Source organism: Oncorhynchus keta, chromosome 7 (genome assembly GCF_023373465.1).
Source record: "Oncorhynchus keta strain PuntledgeMale-10-30-2019 chromosome 7, Oket_V2, whole genome shotgun sequence".
Lineage (NCBI taxonomy): Eukaryota > Metazoa > Chordata > Actinopteri > Salmoniformes > Salmonidae > Oncorhynchus > Oncorhynchus keta.
Window position 1 is genome coordinate 10,950,852 of NC_068427.1, and position 19,064 is coordinate 10,969,915.

The 19,064-nt window shown below is 43.9% G+C and overlaps 1 protein-coding gene across 3 annotated transcripts in view; it reads left to right on the plus strand.

The window, feature by feature from the left end:
• Positions 1–590: 590 nt before the first annotated feature.
• LOC118385974 (polypeptide N-acetylgalactosaminyltransferase 13) overlaps positions 591–19,064 on the plus strand; it is a 79,068-nt gene continuing 60,594 nt past the window's right edge. For 2 of the 3 annotated variants that reach the window (XM_035773265.2, XM_035773263.2), the window contains exons 1-2: positions 591–1,082; positions 9,841–10,099. In XM_035773265.2, the coding sequence (XP_035629158.1) occupies positions 9,958–10,099 (142 nt within the window). In that variant the 5' untranslated portion in view covers positions 591–1,082; positions 9,841–9,957. The remainder of the gene's footprint in view (positions 1,083–9,840; positions 10,100–19,064) is intronic. The other variant, XM_035773264.2, reaches the window with a different exon arrangement.

Genomic DNA, 19,064 nt, shown 5'->3' on the forward strand with positions numbered 1-19,064 from the left:
GTAGAAAAGTGACACCACTGTTTGTGAACAGAGCTGTGCCAAGAAAGTCTAGGTTGCAAAGCTGGCATACTCAACACATTATCTGTGTATCAGTTCAGTTTTGTTGTGATCATAATCAATGCCAGAATGAGAAATTATTAATTATTCTGGGTAATATTGGTTTGTAATGTACAAAATGTGTTATATTTATCTAGGTTGAACTGGCATATAATGATTAATATTATTATTCATATAGGCTATATTGACCCATTACTCAGGAAGCACCAAACTACAGTCACGCAATTTCAACCAACGGGTTATAACTATTTATTCATGATTTACACAGCCTACATTTTTACAAATAATGAACTGTGTAAAAACTACAGTACTTACATTCTCATATAGCCAACATATCATTCATATTAAACTCAAAATTAGGAAGGTGTATGTACAGTATTTGAGTATTGTGCGTAGGCTATTTCCCATGTGATGGACACGGAGAAAAATACATTTACCATACGCCCTTGGTACTATGAGCATGGCTTTGTGATCGACAAGACTTACAGCCAACCACGGATGAGAAAAATTACATTTGCCTGTACTGCTTTCAGGTTAGATTGTACCAGAACGTATCGCTTGTTCGTGTATCGCTTGTTCGTCTGCGGTTACCCGGCTATATATGATTCTTTCGGAGAATAGGTGGATCCAAAGACATCATTTGCGCTGCATATCAAATAGAATGCAAGGGAACTCGTTTACAATGTATCGGTACGGGTCGGGTCGTGACTACTGCAATGCATTCTGAAGAGGGACCAGGAGAAACGTTAATAGGTATCACGCAATAACGGTTGCCAACCAGCAACATCATAGGGACGTGAAATTATGCTCTTCGTTCATATATAGGTTTCCTGTCTGCGAGACCTTTGGATTGATTCTTTGATGTAAATAGAATAATATCGAAGTAGCCTAATAGGCCGATCATTTCAAGCAATCAAACATTATTTGTGAATTAGGCTATTAGTGTTGTTAACCCAATGCAACATGTTGTTGGCAGTAGAGACTTCCATCATTGCATTTATTGATTCACAGAATACGTATTTTCTGTAAGTATTGAAGTTTTGTTATTTTTACTGTAGCCTACAAAATTACATTTTATGAATGACGTGTTTTCATCTTTCAGCATTTGTTTGGGACAGTGTTCCATTTATATATTAAGTCTAGACTGTCTATTAGATATTACAAGACATGTGGGTATTCTTGTTTGATTGAATACTAATACATATTTGCAACATTTGTTGTAATATTGTTACTAGCATTCCAATTAGAATATCTTAGTATTGGCAGAGAAAGCAGGCCAAAGTTGTAGCCTGGATATAGGCTACACCTTGACTTCTGCAGCGTTTTGAAGTCAATAGCCTACTCATCCATCATAATGACTGGATTATCGTGGAGGTCAGATATCATGGATAAAATGTAGTCATACAATATGGTAGTATTTTACCTCTAGAGATATAGGTGTGACTTAGGGTTGGGGTCCATTCGAAGTCAGGCAATTCAAGAAGTGATTTGAATTTTAAAACCCGAAAATTGAAAAATCTTGAACATACAGCGCTTCTCTTTTTGAGCTTATTGAACAGTAATTGAAAGTAGATGGCCTTCAATTATTTAATTGGAATTTCAGTTTACTTCCTGAATAGACTGCCTTGTATTAACATTGAACCAAACCCTTCAGTGAGGCATTGGTAACAGTAAAGGAGTTGCAGGGCCGGCGCCAGAACGAATCAGTTGGATGGACATTTGATTTCTATGGGCAGGCATGTATTCTTCAAGTGACCTCTTATGTGTGGCACATTTTTTTTTTATGGGTGTTATTGTAAAGACTCAAAGCGGTTCTTGAGTTTCAAGTTTGGGGAAGCTTACAATTTATCCTACCATGTATACCTATCTGCATGCCAGTTATGATTATATTCATATGCGTATTTTTGTGGAACAGTTTAATTTAATTAATAACATTTTCCTTTCTCAAAATCATTGTCACATGGTGAATCATAAAAATCTGAATTAAAATGCTACAAATCTGAAGGTTAAAATTCAACTAATGTAAGAGCATCAGCCTCTACCATATTGATATACCCTGATCCATTGGCGACAAAAGAAATGAGCGCCTGGAACTCAGAGATAGCCTATAGCCCAGGCCAATACAGCAGTAGGCCTATAACTTAGTCAACAAAGCAAAATACACAGGCTTAAAGCAGACAAATAAAAATAGTAGAAAATATCCTGATGAAAATGAAGGTTCTTTCAATCGCATTAATCTCTCTACTCCGCCTGTATGCCTCCCTTTCTGTCGGTTTTCTTGAGCTAGCGCTATGTGAAGTGCTACATTGTATCAACCAGCCTATTTTTGTTCCTCAGAGTTTCCCGCGCCAGTGAGCTCGGGACAGACAGCTGTTTTTTTTTACGACGTTCCACTGAATATAAAGAGACTTCATTGACTTACTGTGCGAGTTGAAGAAAACATCCATGAGAAGCAAAGCATATTAGTTATGGACGTGGTGAGTTAATTAAGACAATCAGGAACCAAATCAAAACTCGTAAATTATGGTTATGAATAAACCCTTCAAACAGCATTTCCACTCCGAGAATGAGAATGGTAACATTAAATGACTGTCATTAATACATGTATCAACATAAATTAGTGGAACCAAATTATGGAGATTAATGGTACATTTAGTACGCCTACTGGTGACATATGTAATGGGGAATTGATCAAAAATAAACAATCAAGGGGCAAACAATTTACACAATGAACGCTCAAGAATTGGTGGGAGACAGCTGAGACAATTCTGGAGAGCTGAGTGCATGCAATCTGGAGAGACAGGCCATATCCTTTTCTTCTTGTCTCAACATTTAAAATTAAATTCAAAGACACATTGTCTTCACACATTAGAGATGCTTTTCACTGACAGCAGCAACTCAATAATCAGCTAGACATATTGCCACGCACACTGCCCAAATTGCATGCTTCCCAAATAGGCATATGCACTTGTGATTTGAAATGATACATAGCAAAAAAAACATTTGTATTTAAAAAAAAAAATGTCTCTCCAATTTTGATCTTGCCTCATCGTTGTAACTCTTGTAACTCCCCAAGAGGTGAAGGTCAAGTCATGCATTCTCTGAAACATAGCCCGGAAGCCAGCCGAACCAATCTGTCAGCGGAAACACCGTTCACCTGACGACTGAGGTCAGCCTGCAGGTGCCCAGCCCACCACAAGGAGTCACTAGAGCGCAATGAGCCAAGTAAAGCCCACCCGGCCAAGCCCTCCCCTTACCCAGACGACGCTGGGCCAATTGTGCGCCTCCCTATGGGACTTCCGATCACGGTCGGTTGTGATACTGCCCGGGATTGAACCCTGGTCTGTAGTGACGCCGTTAGCACAGCTGTGGATGCCCCACAGCTTTATAAGAAGCTAATGATCCTCCATGGCTAAATCATGCTCTCTGGTGAAGTATTTTAATGATTTTATTTAGACAGGAGTAATTATATAATTTTGCCTGAAACCAGAGATCTGTGGGCCTATATAATGCCATTCAATTTTCTGCGTTCCGTCCATTATTATGAGCCATTCTCCCCTCAGCAGCCTCCACTGGTGTACATATATCTTATGCCCATAGAAACGCATTGGACTCAGTCTGGACAGATTTTACGAAACAGCGCCCCTCTGTCTTACTATAATATATTATGTAGCCCATGTATCTGATGCTGTCTGGCCAGAAAAAGTATGACATGCCATACTGTTTTTGTCCAGACAGCATCAGATACATGGAGGGGCGCTGTTTATCTGAGATTGACACGTCTTTCTGTCGGCGCCCGTCTCTGTCAAATAAATTATCAATATTTCCGTATTTTATTTGGGCAGGCAAGGAGGCACAGTAGGGTGGGCCAGGCCTCCTAATGCCCACCCATAACACCGGCCCTAAGGAGTGGGTTGGTTCTAAAATAGGTCAACAAGTTACGTCTCACTTAGCTTATTTGTTATGGACAAGGTGTCTTTAGATCAGTTCAGATGTATAAAATAACAGATGAGAGTCAATATGTTCCCTCTAGTCTCTATCTGTTAGTTGCTGAGTAAAACTTTTTATTTAACTAGGCAAGTCAGTTAAGAACAACATTTTTATTTTCAATGACGGCCTAGGAACAGTGGGTTAAATGCCTGTTCAGGGGCAGAACTACAGATTTGTACCTTGTTAGCTCAGGGATTTGAACTTTCAACCTTCTGGTTGCTGCTCCAACGCTCTAACCACTAGGCTACCCTGCCATCCAAGGAGTGTGTTCTTGGCTTTCCACCATATCACATTCTGTGGGTTGTCTCTCACTTTATAATGGTCTTAATCAATAGTGGTGATACTATATTTACGTTACACCAGGGTTGACCAACCCTCTTCCTACGGTCCTGTAGGTTTTAAGTACAACTCTAATAAAGCATAGCCTTGTATGATCATGCTGATCTCACGAGATTACATACATGTCTTTGGCTACAATTTCAACTGTTTTACTGAGTTACAGTTCATATAAGAAAATCAGTCAATTGAAATAAATAAATTAGGCCCTAATCTATGGATTTCACATGACTGGGCAGGGGCGCAGCCAAGGGTGGGCCTGGGAGAGCATAGGCCCACCCACTGGGGAACCAGGCCCAACAAATCAGAATGAGTTTTTCCCCACAAAATGGCTTTATTGAAGACATAAATAATCCTCAGTTTCATCATTTGTCCATGTGGCTGGTCTCAGATGATCCCGCAAGTGATGAAGCCGGATGTGAAGTCCTGGGCTGGCGTGGTTACACATACCATGGTTACACGTGGCGTGGTTACATATGGGCTTAATGAAAAATTATCTGAAATGACGTTGGAGGCGGCTTCTGGTAGAGAAATTATCACTAAATTATCTGGCAACAGCTCTAGTGGACATCCCTGCAGTCAGCATGCCAATTGCATGCTCCCTCAAAACTTGAGACTTCTATGGTATTGTGTTATGTAACAAAACTGCACATTTCATTAACCCCAGCACCAGCTTTTATTGTACCTTTGTAATGATCATGATATTTAATTAGCTTCTTGATAGGCACACCTGTCAGGTGGATGGATTATCTTGGTAAAGGAGAAGGGATGTAAACAAATTTGTGCACAAAATTTGAGAGAAATAAGCTTTTTGTGAGTATTTAAAATTACTGGGATCTTTTATTTCAGCTCATGAAACATGGGACCAACACTTCACATGTTGCATTTATATTTTTGTTCAGTGTATATATACGTTCACCAGATCAGGATCCAGGTGTGCGATAGAACAGCAAAATATACTGCAATTATTTTTTACCATGCTGCTCACCTCAGTTTAGCCAACAAAACAAAAACAATTACAAATGCACCTGGGGCGACCAGTGGTGTTGTTTCACCTTTCACCGATCTCAGCTTTAACTAGCTGTTTCGGGTATGTTGGATTAGGGTTTGACTGAACCTACAGGACAGTAGAACTCTAGGATAGGGTTTTGGCAGCCCTGCATACACTAAATAAGTGTTTCCAATAGATATGACACTAGTGTTCCCTCATGTACTTTAGTAGCACAGCACACCTCTTCCCTTTGTTATTTAAGCTGTCACAGCAACCCATTGGATTGGAGCGATGGACAGATTTAAGAGTATCAGCCCTATAGTCCATCCTGATAATCATTTCCTGTATCCTGAAGGCCCAACGCTGGATGATTTGTGCTGATTTCTCATATTCTGAAAATGGAGAAAGATTGGGCTCAAAGTGCTCTCTGTCATAATTGCTGACATCAGATCCCTCCCTGTACACGAGAAGTTCAGTCTGCTTCTGGATTGTACTCAAGTACTTCAGATAACTGTGTTTGTGATCTAAGAATAAACCAGTCAGAAATGGTAGAGAGTATTAGACTTTAATTGACCCTTCGCTAAGCCCCACCCCCTTGGTTACTGTTGCAACCTCAGACAACAACAGGAAGCCCAATTCCCCTTTCTAACCACTGGCGCAATCCCCTCACAATGATCTCAAACTGTGTTTTTAATACACAATGAAATTAAACACAGACTACCACTGGTATGTTGTGGTGGACTGTCATTACAGTTGCTACACAGGAACCTGGTAAAATGAAGGTTGTAGTGTGGCTAGCCACTGGATGGCTCTGAATGCATTGTCAGCATGCAGCCAAAGTTACTAACCACTTTTGGAGCTAAATAGTGCTCTTAAATCATATCCCGATGTCGACAGCAGATTAATGTTGTTTTCATAACATTCTAACATACATTTAGAAAAAACAAGTTATATTAACTGGCTCGCTAGCGTTAGCAAGGTTGGGTGGTCAAGAAGACTGAGAACTAGCTAGCTAACTAGCTGAGCTAGCAAACAATGAAACAAAAGTATACTTTTGGATTCTAAAAATACTAAATCAACAGTCTCTGCATTTCAGAAATCACAGTAGCAAGTACCCCTGTTGCACTGTTCAATTATTTAGTAATTTAAACAACTCATTTTTGGATGAAAACTCTTTGATTTTGTAATGCCTCAGTGGCTTTGATGTGATTCAAACGTAAACTTGCCAGAGGTTTTGGACTTGATGACAGTTGCTATCCATTCAAGATCTGTGATTGGTTGCCCAAACTTCTGGGGCAAAGCTAATTGTCAATTGCCATTGTTTGAGCAGCCTTGCTTGATGAGTAGAAGCCTATGGATACTGTAACTGTCACAGAGCCTGAGCTGTCAACCGATGTAACACTTTTGGCTCCGTGGGTAAAGTACCAAAGCTCTGGTGAAGTCAATAATGTTTGATGTTGTTTAGACAAGTGTTTCAGCTGAATTGTGTGCTGTAATGAAGGGCGAGTCTAGAGGCGAAAGAAACGCACGCCTATTTAGGCGAGGTGCTGGCTAGCGGAGTAGAACAGCCCGCACACTCTAGTAATGAAGGAGAGACCTTGTTGCAGTGCACTGCTCAACAGACAGGAAATATTAATCTGTGCAGATGGTTGGACTAATGACCCAGCCGCTTCAGAGGGGACTGCTATCGTCACCTCCAGCGTAGTTGGTGGCACCAGACCCAAACATAGCACTTGACAGTACCAAGCAGATGGTCGAGCAGGGACGCAGCAGACATGATCAGATTTTTTGTTAGCAGAAATTACCATCAAATTAAATATGGTGAAGGTAGTGTAAGGTTCCATGCCCAGTGTTACTAGGTGTTGGTGTCTTGGATATCAAGCAGAGTCATGGAGTTTTTGAAATACACGATTAGATTTAGATCTGAATACCTTATCACCAAAATCGATACATGGGCATACATTTGTATGGTTTGGGAAAGTCCTTTGCGACTGATGACAACATTGCACACAAGGGAGTCTTTCTTTTTTTGGACTGTCATTCTCGAAGCCTTTTTCGGGGTAGTGTCCAACATTACATAGCCTACACATCTGGTTAAGCTTTGTAGGCCTACTTATGACAGTTCAACCAAAAGTACTTTGACATTTTCGGTAACATACTGTACTTTTGTTTTTGTTTACGGTAACTTAAATGTAACCTGCTGCCAGTAAGTTCTGGCAGCAGGTTACAGACACCCTGGCTTGTTTTTGGATGAGGCAACAGTTAGCCCAGGGCAGGCTAGTCATCTACTGTGATGGACATAGACAGAGAGCAGAGATGATGCTGGTAGTACAAAGACAACACTACACTGCCCTATGCTGCAGGAGAATGATACGGACATGAAATCAGTCAGATGTCGTGGGGAGGAGCCTAGAAGGGTGATACAAGAATCACCCATTGGCAAGGGGCCTTGAGCATATTGGAGAATGCGGGTAAACAAAAACGCAATGACACGCACGCACGCGCAAACACACATGCAAAAACACACAAACACGCACATGCTCACACATACACACAGTCTTGTGGTCCTTCTGTGGCTCAGTTGGTAGAGCATGGCGCTTGTAACGCCAGGGTAGTGGGTTCGTTTCCCGGGACCACCCATACATAGAATGTATGCACACATGACTGTAAGTCGCTTTGGATAAAAGCGTCAGCTAAATGGCATATATTTTTATATATATATATTTTGTCTCTGTTTACATGTATTATTTTTGCGTGGTTAGATGATCGAGTTTCTAGAAACTTAATCCACCACAGAACAGTCCAATACTAGATTTTGTGTGTAAGATACAAAATATTTGATAGCCTATTATGTCATTATGGCCTCCTTGCCTCACCAAAATAAAAATGTAAGACTTTGGCATCATAGATATTACTTCTTTACAATAATGCAAATGTTTCAGTCACACAAGCCTTACTGTACATCATTAAATTGGATTGGAGATTGACATTTTTAGAAGGACAATATAGCATGCTCTATTTGAGTTGTGATCTAATCAATCACTATCTTGCCGGAGTTGTTGTCAGGTAGCTATGTAATGGTTCATATTACGAGTAATGTCTCCATGTTGTCGTCTTCTGACTGACAGCTGCTTCTTATAGACCTGTATTTTCCTTTGCCATTTGACATGCACACGGTTTCATACAGGCTGAATTGAATGCAGCTTGTTGCCTCTGACTGTAAGCCTATAATTCCAGTCAGAGAAAGTCATATTCCAGAAGAAATTGTGTTTTTCATGTTGAATACTAGTGAGGCATTTATTTAATTCCATTGAGATTTCTGTTCCCCACAAACATTCTCATTGGACTGAAATCTATCTGCCTGGTCCAGGCAAAGCAGCCAATAACACCAGAGAGGATAAGCAGACTCTGAGGGAGGAATTAGCTTGCTGCTTTCCTCTGAACTGGAAAAATACCAAGTCATCGTCAACAGCTATGTTCCATACAAAATGTACAGGTAACTTCCCAAATAATGTAAACACTTGTGTAAATGAGGGATACTAAGTATATTGAAAGCAGTTGCTTCCCGTCACGTCTGCTCCTTCTCCCTCCTCTAAGGCACCCAGGCTGCTCGTTATGGCGCAAACCTGTCACCATCGTTACGCGCACCTGCGTCTGATCAGACTCACCTGGACTCCATCACCTCCCTGATTACCTTCCCTATATATGTCACTCCCTTTGTTACCTTCCCCAGGCATTATTGTTTCTGTTTCCTGTCTGCGTTTATTTTTTGGGTCATTAAATGATGCACTCCCTGAACTTGCTACCCAGCGCACTCATTACACTTCCACACAGGTGTGGCTCCTGAGATAATTAAGCAATTAACATCCCATCAGGCTTAGGGTCATGTATAAAAATGCTGGTCAGGCCATTATTTTGGCTACCATGGCTATGCCCCCATAGGATAACAATGCCCCCATCCACAGGGCATGAGTGATCACTGAATGGTTTGATGAGCAAACGATGTAAACCATACATATGCCCTGGCTGTCTCAGTCACCAGATCTCAGTCCAACTGAACATTTATGGGAGAATCTGGAGCGGTGCCTGAGACAGCGTTTTCCACCACCATCAACAAAACACCAAATGATGGAATTTCTCTGGAAGAATGGCGTTACATCCCTCCAATAGAGTTCCAGCCACTTGTAGAATCTATGACAAGGTGCACTGAAACTGTTCTGGCTCAACACCCTATTAAAACACGCTGTTGGTGTTTCCTTTATTTTGGCAGTTAACTGTACATCTTCAAAGGAAGTAAGCGGTGGAAGCTGTATGGTGGAATCACTAAATTGAACAAGTCTTGTTCACTTCAGTGTCATTCTCCCAATGATCAATATTAACATTCCATAAGTGAAGTTTACTTTTGTACGGTTGTTAAAGTTCTCTATCTAACCATGTTGTTTGGTTTTGCTCTCATCTCTATGTAGCGGGATGCTGTCCCTGTGTGCCCCACGCTCAATCTCCCCTCCGCTGGTTTGAGTTCCTGCTCTCTGTCAGGGGCCCGCCTGCTGATTCCTCCCCGACACCACGTCACGTAGAGGGCGATGCGGCGGTTTGTCTACTGTAAGGTGGTGCTGACCACTTCGCTGGTCTGGGTGCTGGTGGATGTCTTCCTGTTGCTCTACTTCAGTGAATGTAACAAATGTGACGACAGGAAGGATCGCTCAATGCTGCCTGCTCTGAGAGGTGAGCCCTGAATTGAATAAACTGTATTAATACCACAGGGGGAAATTGGATTTGTCACCAGCAAGACACAACAACAACAATGCATACTTCAGACACACACAGACAGAGCACTGATGGTTGGTGAAACAAGCACAACTCATAACTTCTATAGAAGCCAATGGATTCAATAGAATATACTTTCCTCTGTAGATATGGGTTGGTGGTCCTGCGAAGCAGTCACCATGACAGATTTGCCAACTCCACACGGTAGTCCAATACAAATGAACACTATTCTTGTGTTATTACCTTGCTATTACATTTGGGGAAAGTTTAGAGAACAAATACCACAGTAAACTTCAAAGAAAAGCAACAGAGTTACTTGTTGAATCTCAGACTGAGTGCAGAATTAAGATACCTTACGTTTTTTTCCTTGAGAGTGAAAACCATGGTTACGTCTCAAATCCCTGGTTCAGGGCCGTTTCTAGCATTTTTTAAAGCTAATTTCTTGAAGTTCTATACATTTTGCCATGGGATGGTTAGAAAATGTTGCAGTTTAATGCTGATTTTCTGCAGTTCTACACATTTTGACATTGGATGGAGTGGCATTTTTTCAGTTCTAAAGTAAATGTTCTGCCATTCTACACATTTTGTCATGACTTATGCCATGTTCCTATGATATTTGAGTGAGAGTAACTAACAAAATCATTGGGGGCCCCCTGGCTGTCAGGGCCCTTGGGCATGTAATTCGGGCCATGATTATTACAAGGTTTAGATAGTAGGGTAGACTAACTTATAAAATGTTAGCTGACATGGACTAATTGAGTGACTGTCAATACCTGACATAACAAGAGGGAAACTGATGAAGCACTACCACATTTTGAAATTGCTCGTTGTGTATTCCACTATCCTCACTAACAGTAAGTTGAGGCCCTTACTTCCTGGTTGGGGGTCCCTAGTGGCAGCGGTGCCTTAAGTGTATATTTATGTCACTTGTGCCTAGAAAAAGCACTGCCCTAGTTAATCAACCTTATCCACAGGAGTGTCCTTTCCTTCTTTGGCCCTGTATTTCCTTACATGTCCTTTCCAATAAGCAAGTTTACAAATGGCCCGCTAAGCTGCTTTCAAGGTTAGAATGGGGAGAGAAACTCCAGAAAGAAGCTAAAAATCTATGTGGCCTTCTGGATTCCAGACTAATTTCCATCACAACAGTGCCTGACGTTACATACGATTTACTTATGCTCTTAGTTCAATTTAAATGGTGTTAGCCGATTTGATACATGTGCTCGGCATTGAGTTCTTTTCAGACTCTAAATATATCAGTGTAAGCTTTTGGGGGAATGGATGGCTTAGTCCTTTGGCAGTCTGTCACCCATTCTCTGATTTACTGTTGCTTTAAGAGTCTGCTTTAAGAGTCTCCAATGAACATAATCAAATTGATTTGGTTGGCTAATGGTTTTTGATCCTTGTATCACAATGTTAATTTGATTTAGTTTAGGCCTTTTTTGCCATTCTTAAAGGGATAGTTCACCAACATGTAATTTTATAATTTGATTGAGTCCCTTTAACTCAGTACACTTATGACTAGTAGATACTAGTAAATACTACAGTTTCTGTGTAGTATTGTATATTTGATATTCCCTCGTTATGTTGAGATCACAACTTATTTATCTCATGATCACGACATAACAAAAGTTGCTTTGTCGTTATCACAAGATAATTATTTCATGATCATGACACAACAAAAGTTGTTCCCTTTCAGTCAGTCAACTTTAGTACAACATACAATGGGGAGTCGCACTCTTGCGACCTTGGTTGAAAGATCTACCATCATGCCTGACAAGGCCAATGATATCCGGACCTCGCTGGAAGCCCCACCTTCCACAGTTGATAAGCTCTGATTAATTCCTTAAATTATTCTGCTCTTCCCCTCAGCGTGAACCGGAGTGATTCACGCTACTAAAACAAACAATTGGAAGACGAGACTGTCTTAGGTTGTGCCACCTAAACTGTCCCATAGTGGTAGAGCGGGCTCACCCTCTGGGCGTTGTGTGCTAAAGGTTGAACTTGTTCTCATACATTTTTTAATCACAAACAATTAGTTATTCTTCAATTTGCTGTTGCAATGAGTAAGATGTCTAAGAAAACGATCAAGACGAGATCATGCCCCAGTCATCGGTTGTCGTGGCATTTACCACGGACTCCAAGTCAAAGTTAAATGAACAGATACGGTGGCTGCCTGGGCGTGCGGTATGCGGTGGCTGCCTGGGCGTGCGGTATGCGGTGGCTGCCTGGGCGTGCGGTATGCGGTGGCTGCCTGGGCGTGCGGTATGCGGTGGCTGCCTGGGCGTGGGGTATGCGGTGGCTGCCTGGGCGTGGGGTATGCGGTGGCTGTCTGGGCGTGCGGTATGCGGTGGCTGCCTGGGCGTGGGGTATGCGGTGGCTGCCTGGGCGTGGGGTATGCGGTGGCTGTCTGGGCGTGGGGTATGCGGTGGCTGTCTGGGTGTGGGGTATGCGGTGGCTGCCTGGGCGTGCGGTATGCGGTGGCTGCCTGGGCGTGGGGTATGCGGTGGCTGTCTGGGTGTGGGGTATGCGGTGGCTGCCTGGGCGTGCGGTATGCGGTGGCTGCCTGGGCGTGGGGTATGCGGTGGCTGTCTGGGCGTGGGGTATGCGGTGGCTGCCTGGCTCCTGTGCACTCTGTCACCAGTTACGGGAGGCTACTCGAGGTGCACAGGGTTTGCGTGCACCTTCGATGAAAAAGCAGCCCCCCGAGCACTTGGCTGGAGTAACCCCCAGAGCGAGGGTCCTTGGCACGGGTCTGAATGACCAGTGCTCCCCTCCGCAAAAACAGTACTGTGACAACAGTGCCGCCACATTTGTTAAACGGGGTACTACATCAGCCATTGCCAGAGCCCCCTGTGCCCGTAAAGGAGGGGGGCTTCAGGAGTATATCAATCTCCCCAGGGTGAGCGTAACAAGTTGGGTCACTGTCCACAAGGGGGTGCACCTCCCGCATTAGTGGCTCATTACTGGGATTCATTGCTGATTCCTGCCTTTACCTCACTAGTCCCTATGTGATACAGGTTATGGACGATTAGTTGTTGGAAGCGGAGTCGAGGGAACGAGCAGGGTTAGACATCATCACGCTATTATCCTACATCTAGTCTCTCTGGTTCATATGAGCACCCAAATGAGCTGCCTGTCTCCAGCTCAACACTTTTCATTCCTAGGAATAAGATAAAATTCCAATGAAATGGGGTCCATTTTTCAGAGCTGTCTGTCCCATTCCCAGCTAGGTTACAAGGTGCTTTATCGCCAGTACCTATGTACAGGTTGGCAGGGTAACCCCCATGTTAAAAATAAATTCCCTGGCTCGCAGTTGGCGTTCCAATTCATCCCAAAGGTGTTTGATGGGGTTGAGGTTAAGGCTCTGTGCAGGCCAGTCAAGTTCTTTCACACCAATCTTGACAAACCATTTCTGTTTGGACCTCACTTTGTGCATGTGGGCATTGTCATGCTGAAACAGGAAAGGACCTTCCCCAAACGGTTACCACAAAGTTGGAAGCACAGAATCATCTAGAATGTCATTGTACTTTACTGGAACTTAGGGGCCTTCCCTTAACCATGAAAAACAGCCCCAGACAATTATTCCTCCTCCTCCAAACTTTACAGTTGGCATTATGCATTCGGGCAGGTAGCGTTCCCCTGGCATCCGCCAAACCCAGATTCGTCAGTCGGACTGCCAGATGGTGAAGCATAATTCATCACTCCAGAGCACGCGTATCCACTGCTCCAGAGTCCAATGGCTACGAGCTTTACACCACTCCAGCCGACGCATGGCATTGCCCATGGTTATCTTTGGCTTGTGTGCGGCTGCTCGGCCATGGAAACCCATTTCATGAAGCTCCCGATTAACATTTATTGTGCTGATCCAGAGGAAGTTTGGAACTCAGTAGTGAGTGTTGCAACCGAGGACACTTGCCGGTCCCGTTCTGTGAGCTTGTGTGGCCTACCACTTTGCGGATGAGCTGTTCTTGCTCCTAGATGCTTCCACTTCACAATAACAGCACTTACAGTTGACCAGGGCAGCTCTTGCATGGCAGATATTTTTCAAACTGACTTGTTGGAAAGTTGGCATCCTATGACGGTGCCACGTTGAAAGTGACAGCTTTTTAGTAAGGCCATTTTACTGCCAAATTTTGTCTATGGTTGCATGGCTGTGTGCTCGATTTTATTCACCTGTCAGCAACTAGTGTGGCTGAAATAGCCGAATCCACTTATTTAAAGGTGTGTCCGCATATGTATGTATAGTGTATCTGCCGTCTCAAGAAGCAGGCAATACTGATAGTGGTCCTATTGTAAAGTGGCTGTTCCACTGTCAAAGTCTTTGTCGTTGTTGATCAAACCTACTACTGTTGTGTCATCTGCAAACTTGATGATTGAGTTGGAGGTGTGCATGGCCACGAAGTCATGGGTGAACAGGGAGTACAGGAGAGGGCTGAACATGCACCCTTATGGGGCCCCAGTGTTGAGGATCAGCAAAGTTGAGAGGTTGTTTCCTACCTTCACCACCTGGGGGCGGCCCATCAGGAAGTCCAGGACCCAATCGCACAGGGCGGGGTTGAGACCCAGGGCCTCAAGCTTAATGATGAGTTTGGAGATTGCATCGTCTGCATCGTCTGTGGACCTATTGGGGCGGTATGCAAATTGCAGTGGGTCTAGGGTGACACGTAAGGTGGTGATATGATCCTTGATTAGTCTCTCAAAGCACTTCATGATGACAGAAGTGAGTGCTACGGGGCGATAGTCATTAACTCCAGTTACCTTTGCCTTCTTGGGTACAGGAACAATGGTGACCATCTTGAAGCATGTGGGGACAACAGACTGGGATAGAGAGAGATTGAATATGTCCGTAAACACACCAGCCAGCTGGTCTGCGCATGCTCTAAGGATGTGGCTAGGATGCTGTCTGGGCTGGCAGCCTTGCGAGGGTTAACACGTTTATATGTCTTACTCACATTGGCGCCACTGAGAAGGGAGTCCTTGGTAGTGGGCCGCGTCGGTGGCACTGTATTATCCTCAAAGCAGGCAAAGAAGATGTTTAGTTTGTCTGGAAGCAAGATTTCGGTGTCCGTGATGTGGCTGTTTTTCTTTTTGTAGTCCGTGATTGCCTGTAGACCCTGCCACATACGTCTCGTGTCTGAGCCGTTGAATTGCGACTCCACTTTGTCCCTATACTGACACTTCACTTGTTTGATTGCCTTGCGGAGGGAATAACTACACTGTTTGTATTCGCCCGTATTCTCAGTCATCTTTCCATGGTTAAATGCGTTGGTTTGCACTTTCTGTTTTGTGCGAATGCCACCATCTATCCACAGTTTCTGGTTATTTATTTAACCTTTATTTAACTAGGCAAGTCCGTTAAGAACAAATTGTTATTTACAATGATGGCCTACCCCGGTCAAACCCGGACAACGATGAGCCAATTGTGCGCCACCCTATGGGACTCCCAATCACAGACGGATGTGATGCAGCCTTTATTCGAACCAGGGACTGCAGTGACGCCTATTGCACTGAGATGCAATGTCTTAGACTGCTGCTCCATCTCCTATGCACTTCCTTATAAACTCACACTCTGAATCAGCGTATAAATCTATATTATTCTCTGAGGTTACCCGGAACATGTCCCAGTGCGCGTGATCAAAACAATCTTGAAGCATGGATTCCGATTGGTCAGACCAGCGTTGAACGGTCCTTGTCATTGGTACATCCTGTTTGAGTTTCTGCCTATAGGAGGGGAGAAGCAAAATGGAGTCCTGGTCAGATTTGACGAACGTAGGGTGAAGGAGGGCCTTGTATGCATCTCGGAGGTTAGAGTAGCAATGATCCAGTGTTTTGTCAGTCCGAGTACTACAATCGATATGCTGATAGAATTTAGGTAGCCTTGTTCTCAAATTTGCTTTGTTAAATCCCCAGCTACAACAAATGCATCCCCGGATATATGGTTTCCAGTTTGCATAGAGAAGTGGAGTTCCTTGAAGGCGGTCGTCGTGTCGGCTTGGGGAGGATATACACCACAGTGACAATAACCAACAAGAATTCTCATGGGAGATAATAAGGACGGCATTTGATTGTGAGGTATTCTAGGTCCAGTGAATAGGACTTGAGTTCCTGTATGTTGTTACAATTACACCATGAGTCATTAATCATGAAAAAATACACCCTCACCCTTCTTCCCTGAGAGATGTTTATTCCCATTGGTGTGACGCACAAAGAATCTCAGTGGCTGTACCAACTGCGACAGCATGTCCCAGAGAGCCATGCTTCCGTGAAACAGAGTATGTTACAATCCCGGATGTCTGTCTGTAAAGCAACCCTCGCCCTAATTTCGTCTACCTTGTTATCTAGACACTGGACATTACGAGTAAAATACTCGGAAGTGGTGGGTGGTGTGCGCACCTCTGAAGTTTGACCAGAAGGCCGCTCCGTCTACCTCTCCTGTGGCGACATTGTTTTGGTTCAGCCTCTGGAAACAGTTCAAATGCCTTGGGTGGTTCAAACAAAGGATCCACTTCGGGAAAGTCGTATTCCTGGTCATAGTGCTGGTAAGTTGATGTCTCTCTGATATCCAATAGTTCTTCCTAGCTGTATGTAATAATACTTAAGATTTTCTGGGCGAACAATGTAAAAATTAATATATAAAAAAACTAAATACTGCATAGTTTCCTAAGGACTAGAAGCGAGGCGATCCTCTCTGTCGGTGCCATCTTGCTCCAGACTTCATAAGAAACAAGAAAAAGAGCCGTCTGACTTCATCTCAGTGCATTCTGTTTCTGGGTCTCGAGCTAGACTCAACACAACTCACTCGCATAGCACGCTTTTCTATCCCCACGGAGCGTGTTTGGGTTCCGGCTCTGCTTAGACAAATTTTGTCTGGGTCACAAAGTGCGTTTTTGCCAGTGCCTATGCCTACTGGGGATGATGATGGTTGTTCCTGTGGGGCTATTGTTGATATGGCCTTTCCAGCGCTGAGTGGTAGCCGCTTACCTGAACGCATCTCACAGCCTAAGCCGGTTGCTTCGGGTGTCCCTGTTAAGGCTACGGCCCATGGCCCAGTGTTGGGACCCTCTGCTATTGTTAGGGGGCACCCATGGAATGAGTTGTATCCCGCAAAGTGTTCACGACAGCCACATCCCCCCATGGGTGGGGTGCGCTGTACGAAGGCACCTCGATTCGAGGGTATGAACACTGGTGCGGCGCTCACTGAATGTCAATTACCAGGAGTATCTGACGCTCAGGCGCTTCCCCCTGTTTTTGTTGGGCCGGCTTGTGCTGTTAATGTTAGTGAAATGTAGGAATTAATAAATTGGGTACATTTCTTTAAATTGACAATTCTGTGAACCGTCTTGTGCATGTTTTAAATGAACACCTGTTAGCGAAGGTGTCAGTTAGGCCAGCAGCATACCACCCTGCATCCCACTGCTGGCTTGCTTCTGAAGCTAAACTGGTCCTGGTTGGTCCCGGGATGGGAGACCAGATGCTGCTGGAAGTAGTGTTGGAGGATCAGTAGGAGGCACTCTTTCCTCCAGGACATTTCCATGTGTAGGGTGCTGTCTTTTGGATGGGATGTTAAATGGGTGTCCTGACTCTCTGTGGTCACTAAAGAGCCCATGGCACTTATTGTAAGAGTAGGGGTGTTAACCCTGGTGTCCTGGCTAAATTCCCAATCTGGCCTCATACCATTACGGTCACCTAATCATCCCCAGTTTACAATGGGCTCATTCATTTCCTCTCCCCTTTAATTATTCCCCAGGTCGTTGCTGTAAATGAGAATGTGTTCTCAGTCGACTTACCTGGTAAAATAAGGGTTAAATGAAATAAAACATGGCTTGCAGGGATTAGTAGCCTTGCATTATGTCTACTTTGATGCTAATTAGCATTTTCGGATCAGAGTAAATAGAGCCGAATATATTGATAAGTCACCTTTTCCGAGAGAGATTTACATTGTCACGCTAGATTAAGCCTACACGAACCACAGACCTTATTTGAAGTGTTTCTAAAATCCGCTATGTGAAAAATAAATGGTGGGAAAAGGATTGGAACCATTTCCCTGTTTGAACGCTAGGTTTGCCTTGCCTGGTTCACCAACTACTTTGCAGACAGAGTTCAGTGTGTCAAATCGGAGGGCATGTTGTCCGGTCCTCTGGCAGGCTCTATGGGGGTGCCACAGGGTTCAATTCTCGGGCCGACTCTTTTCTCTTTATATATCAATGATGTTGCTCTTGCTGCGGGCGATTCCCTGATCCACCTCTACGCAGACGACACCATTCTGTATACTTCTGGCCCTTCCTTGAACACTGTGCTATCTAACCTCCAAACGAGCTTCAATGCCATACAACACTCCTTCCATGGCCTCCAACTGCTCTTAAACACTAGTAAAACCAAATGCATGCTTTTCAACCGTTCGCTGCCTGCACCCGCACGCCCGACTAGCATCACCACCCTGGATGATTCCGACCTAGAATATGTGCACATCTATAAGTACCTAGGTGTCTGGCTAGACTGTAAACTCTCCTTCCAGTCTCATATCAAACATCTCCAAACTAAAATCAAATCTAGAGTCGGCTTTCTATTTCGCAAACAAAGCCTCCTTCACTCACACCGCCAAACTTACCCTAGTAAAACTGATTATCCTACCGATCCTCGACTTCGGCGATGTCATCTACAAAATATCTTCCAATACTCTACTCAGCAAACTGGATGCAGTTTATCACAGTGCCATCCGTTTTGTTACTAAAGCACCTTATACCACCCACCACTGTGACCTGTATGCTCGAGTCGGCTGGCCCTCGCTACATATTCGTTGACAGACCCACTGGCTCCAGGTCATCTACAAGTCCATGCTAGGTAAAGCTCCGCCTTATCTCAGTTCACTGGTCACAGTGGCAACACCCACCCATAGTACGCGCTCCAGCAGGTGTATCTCACT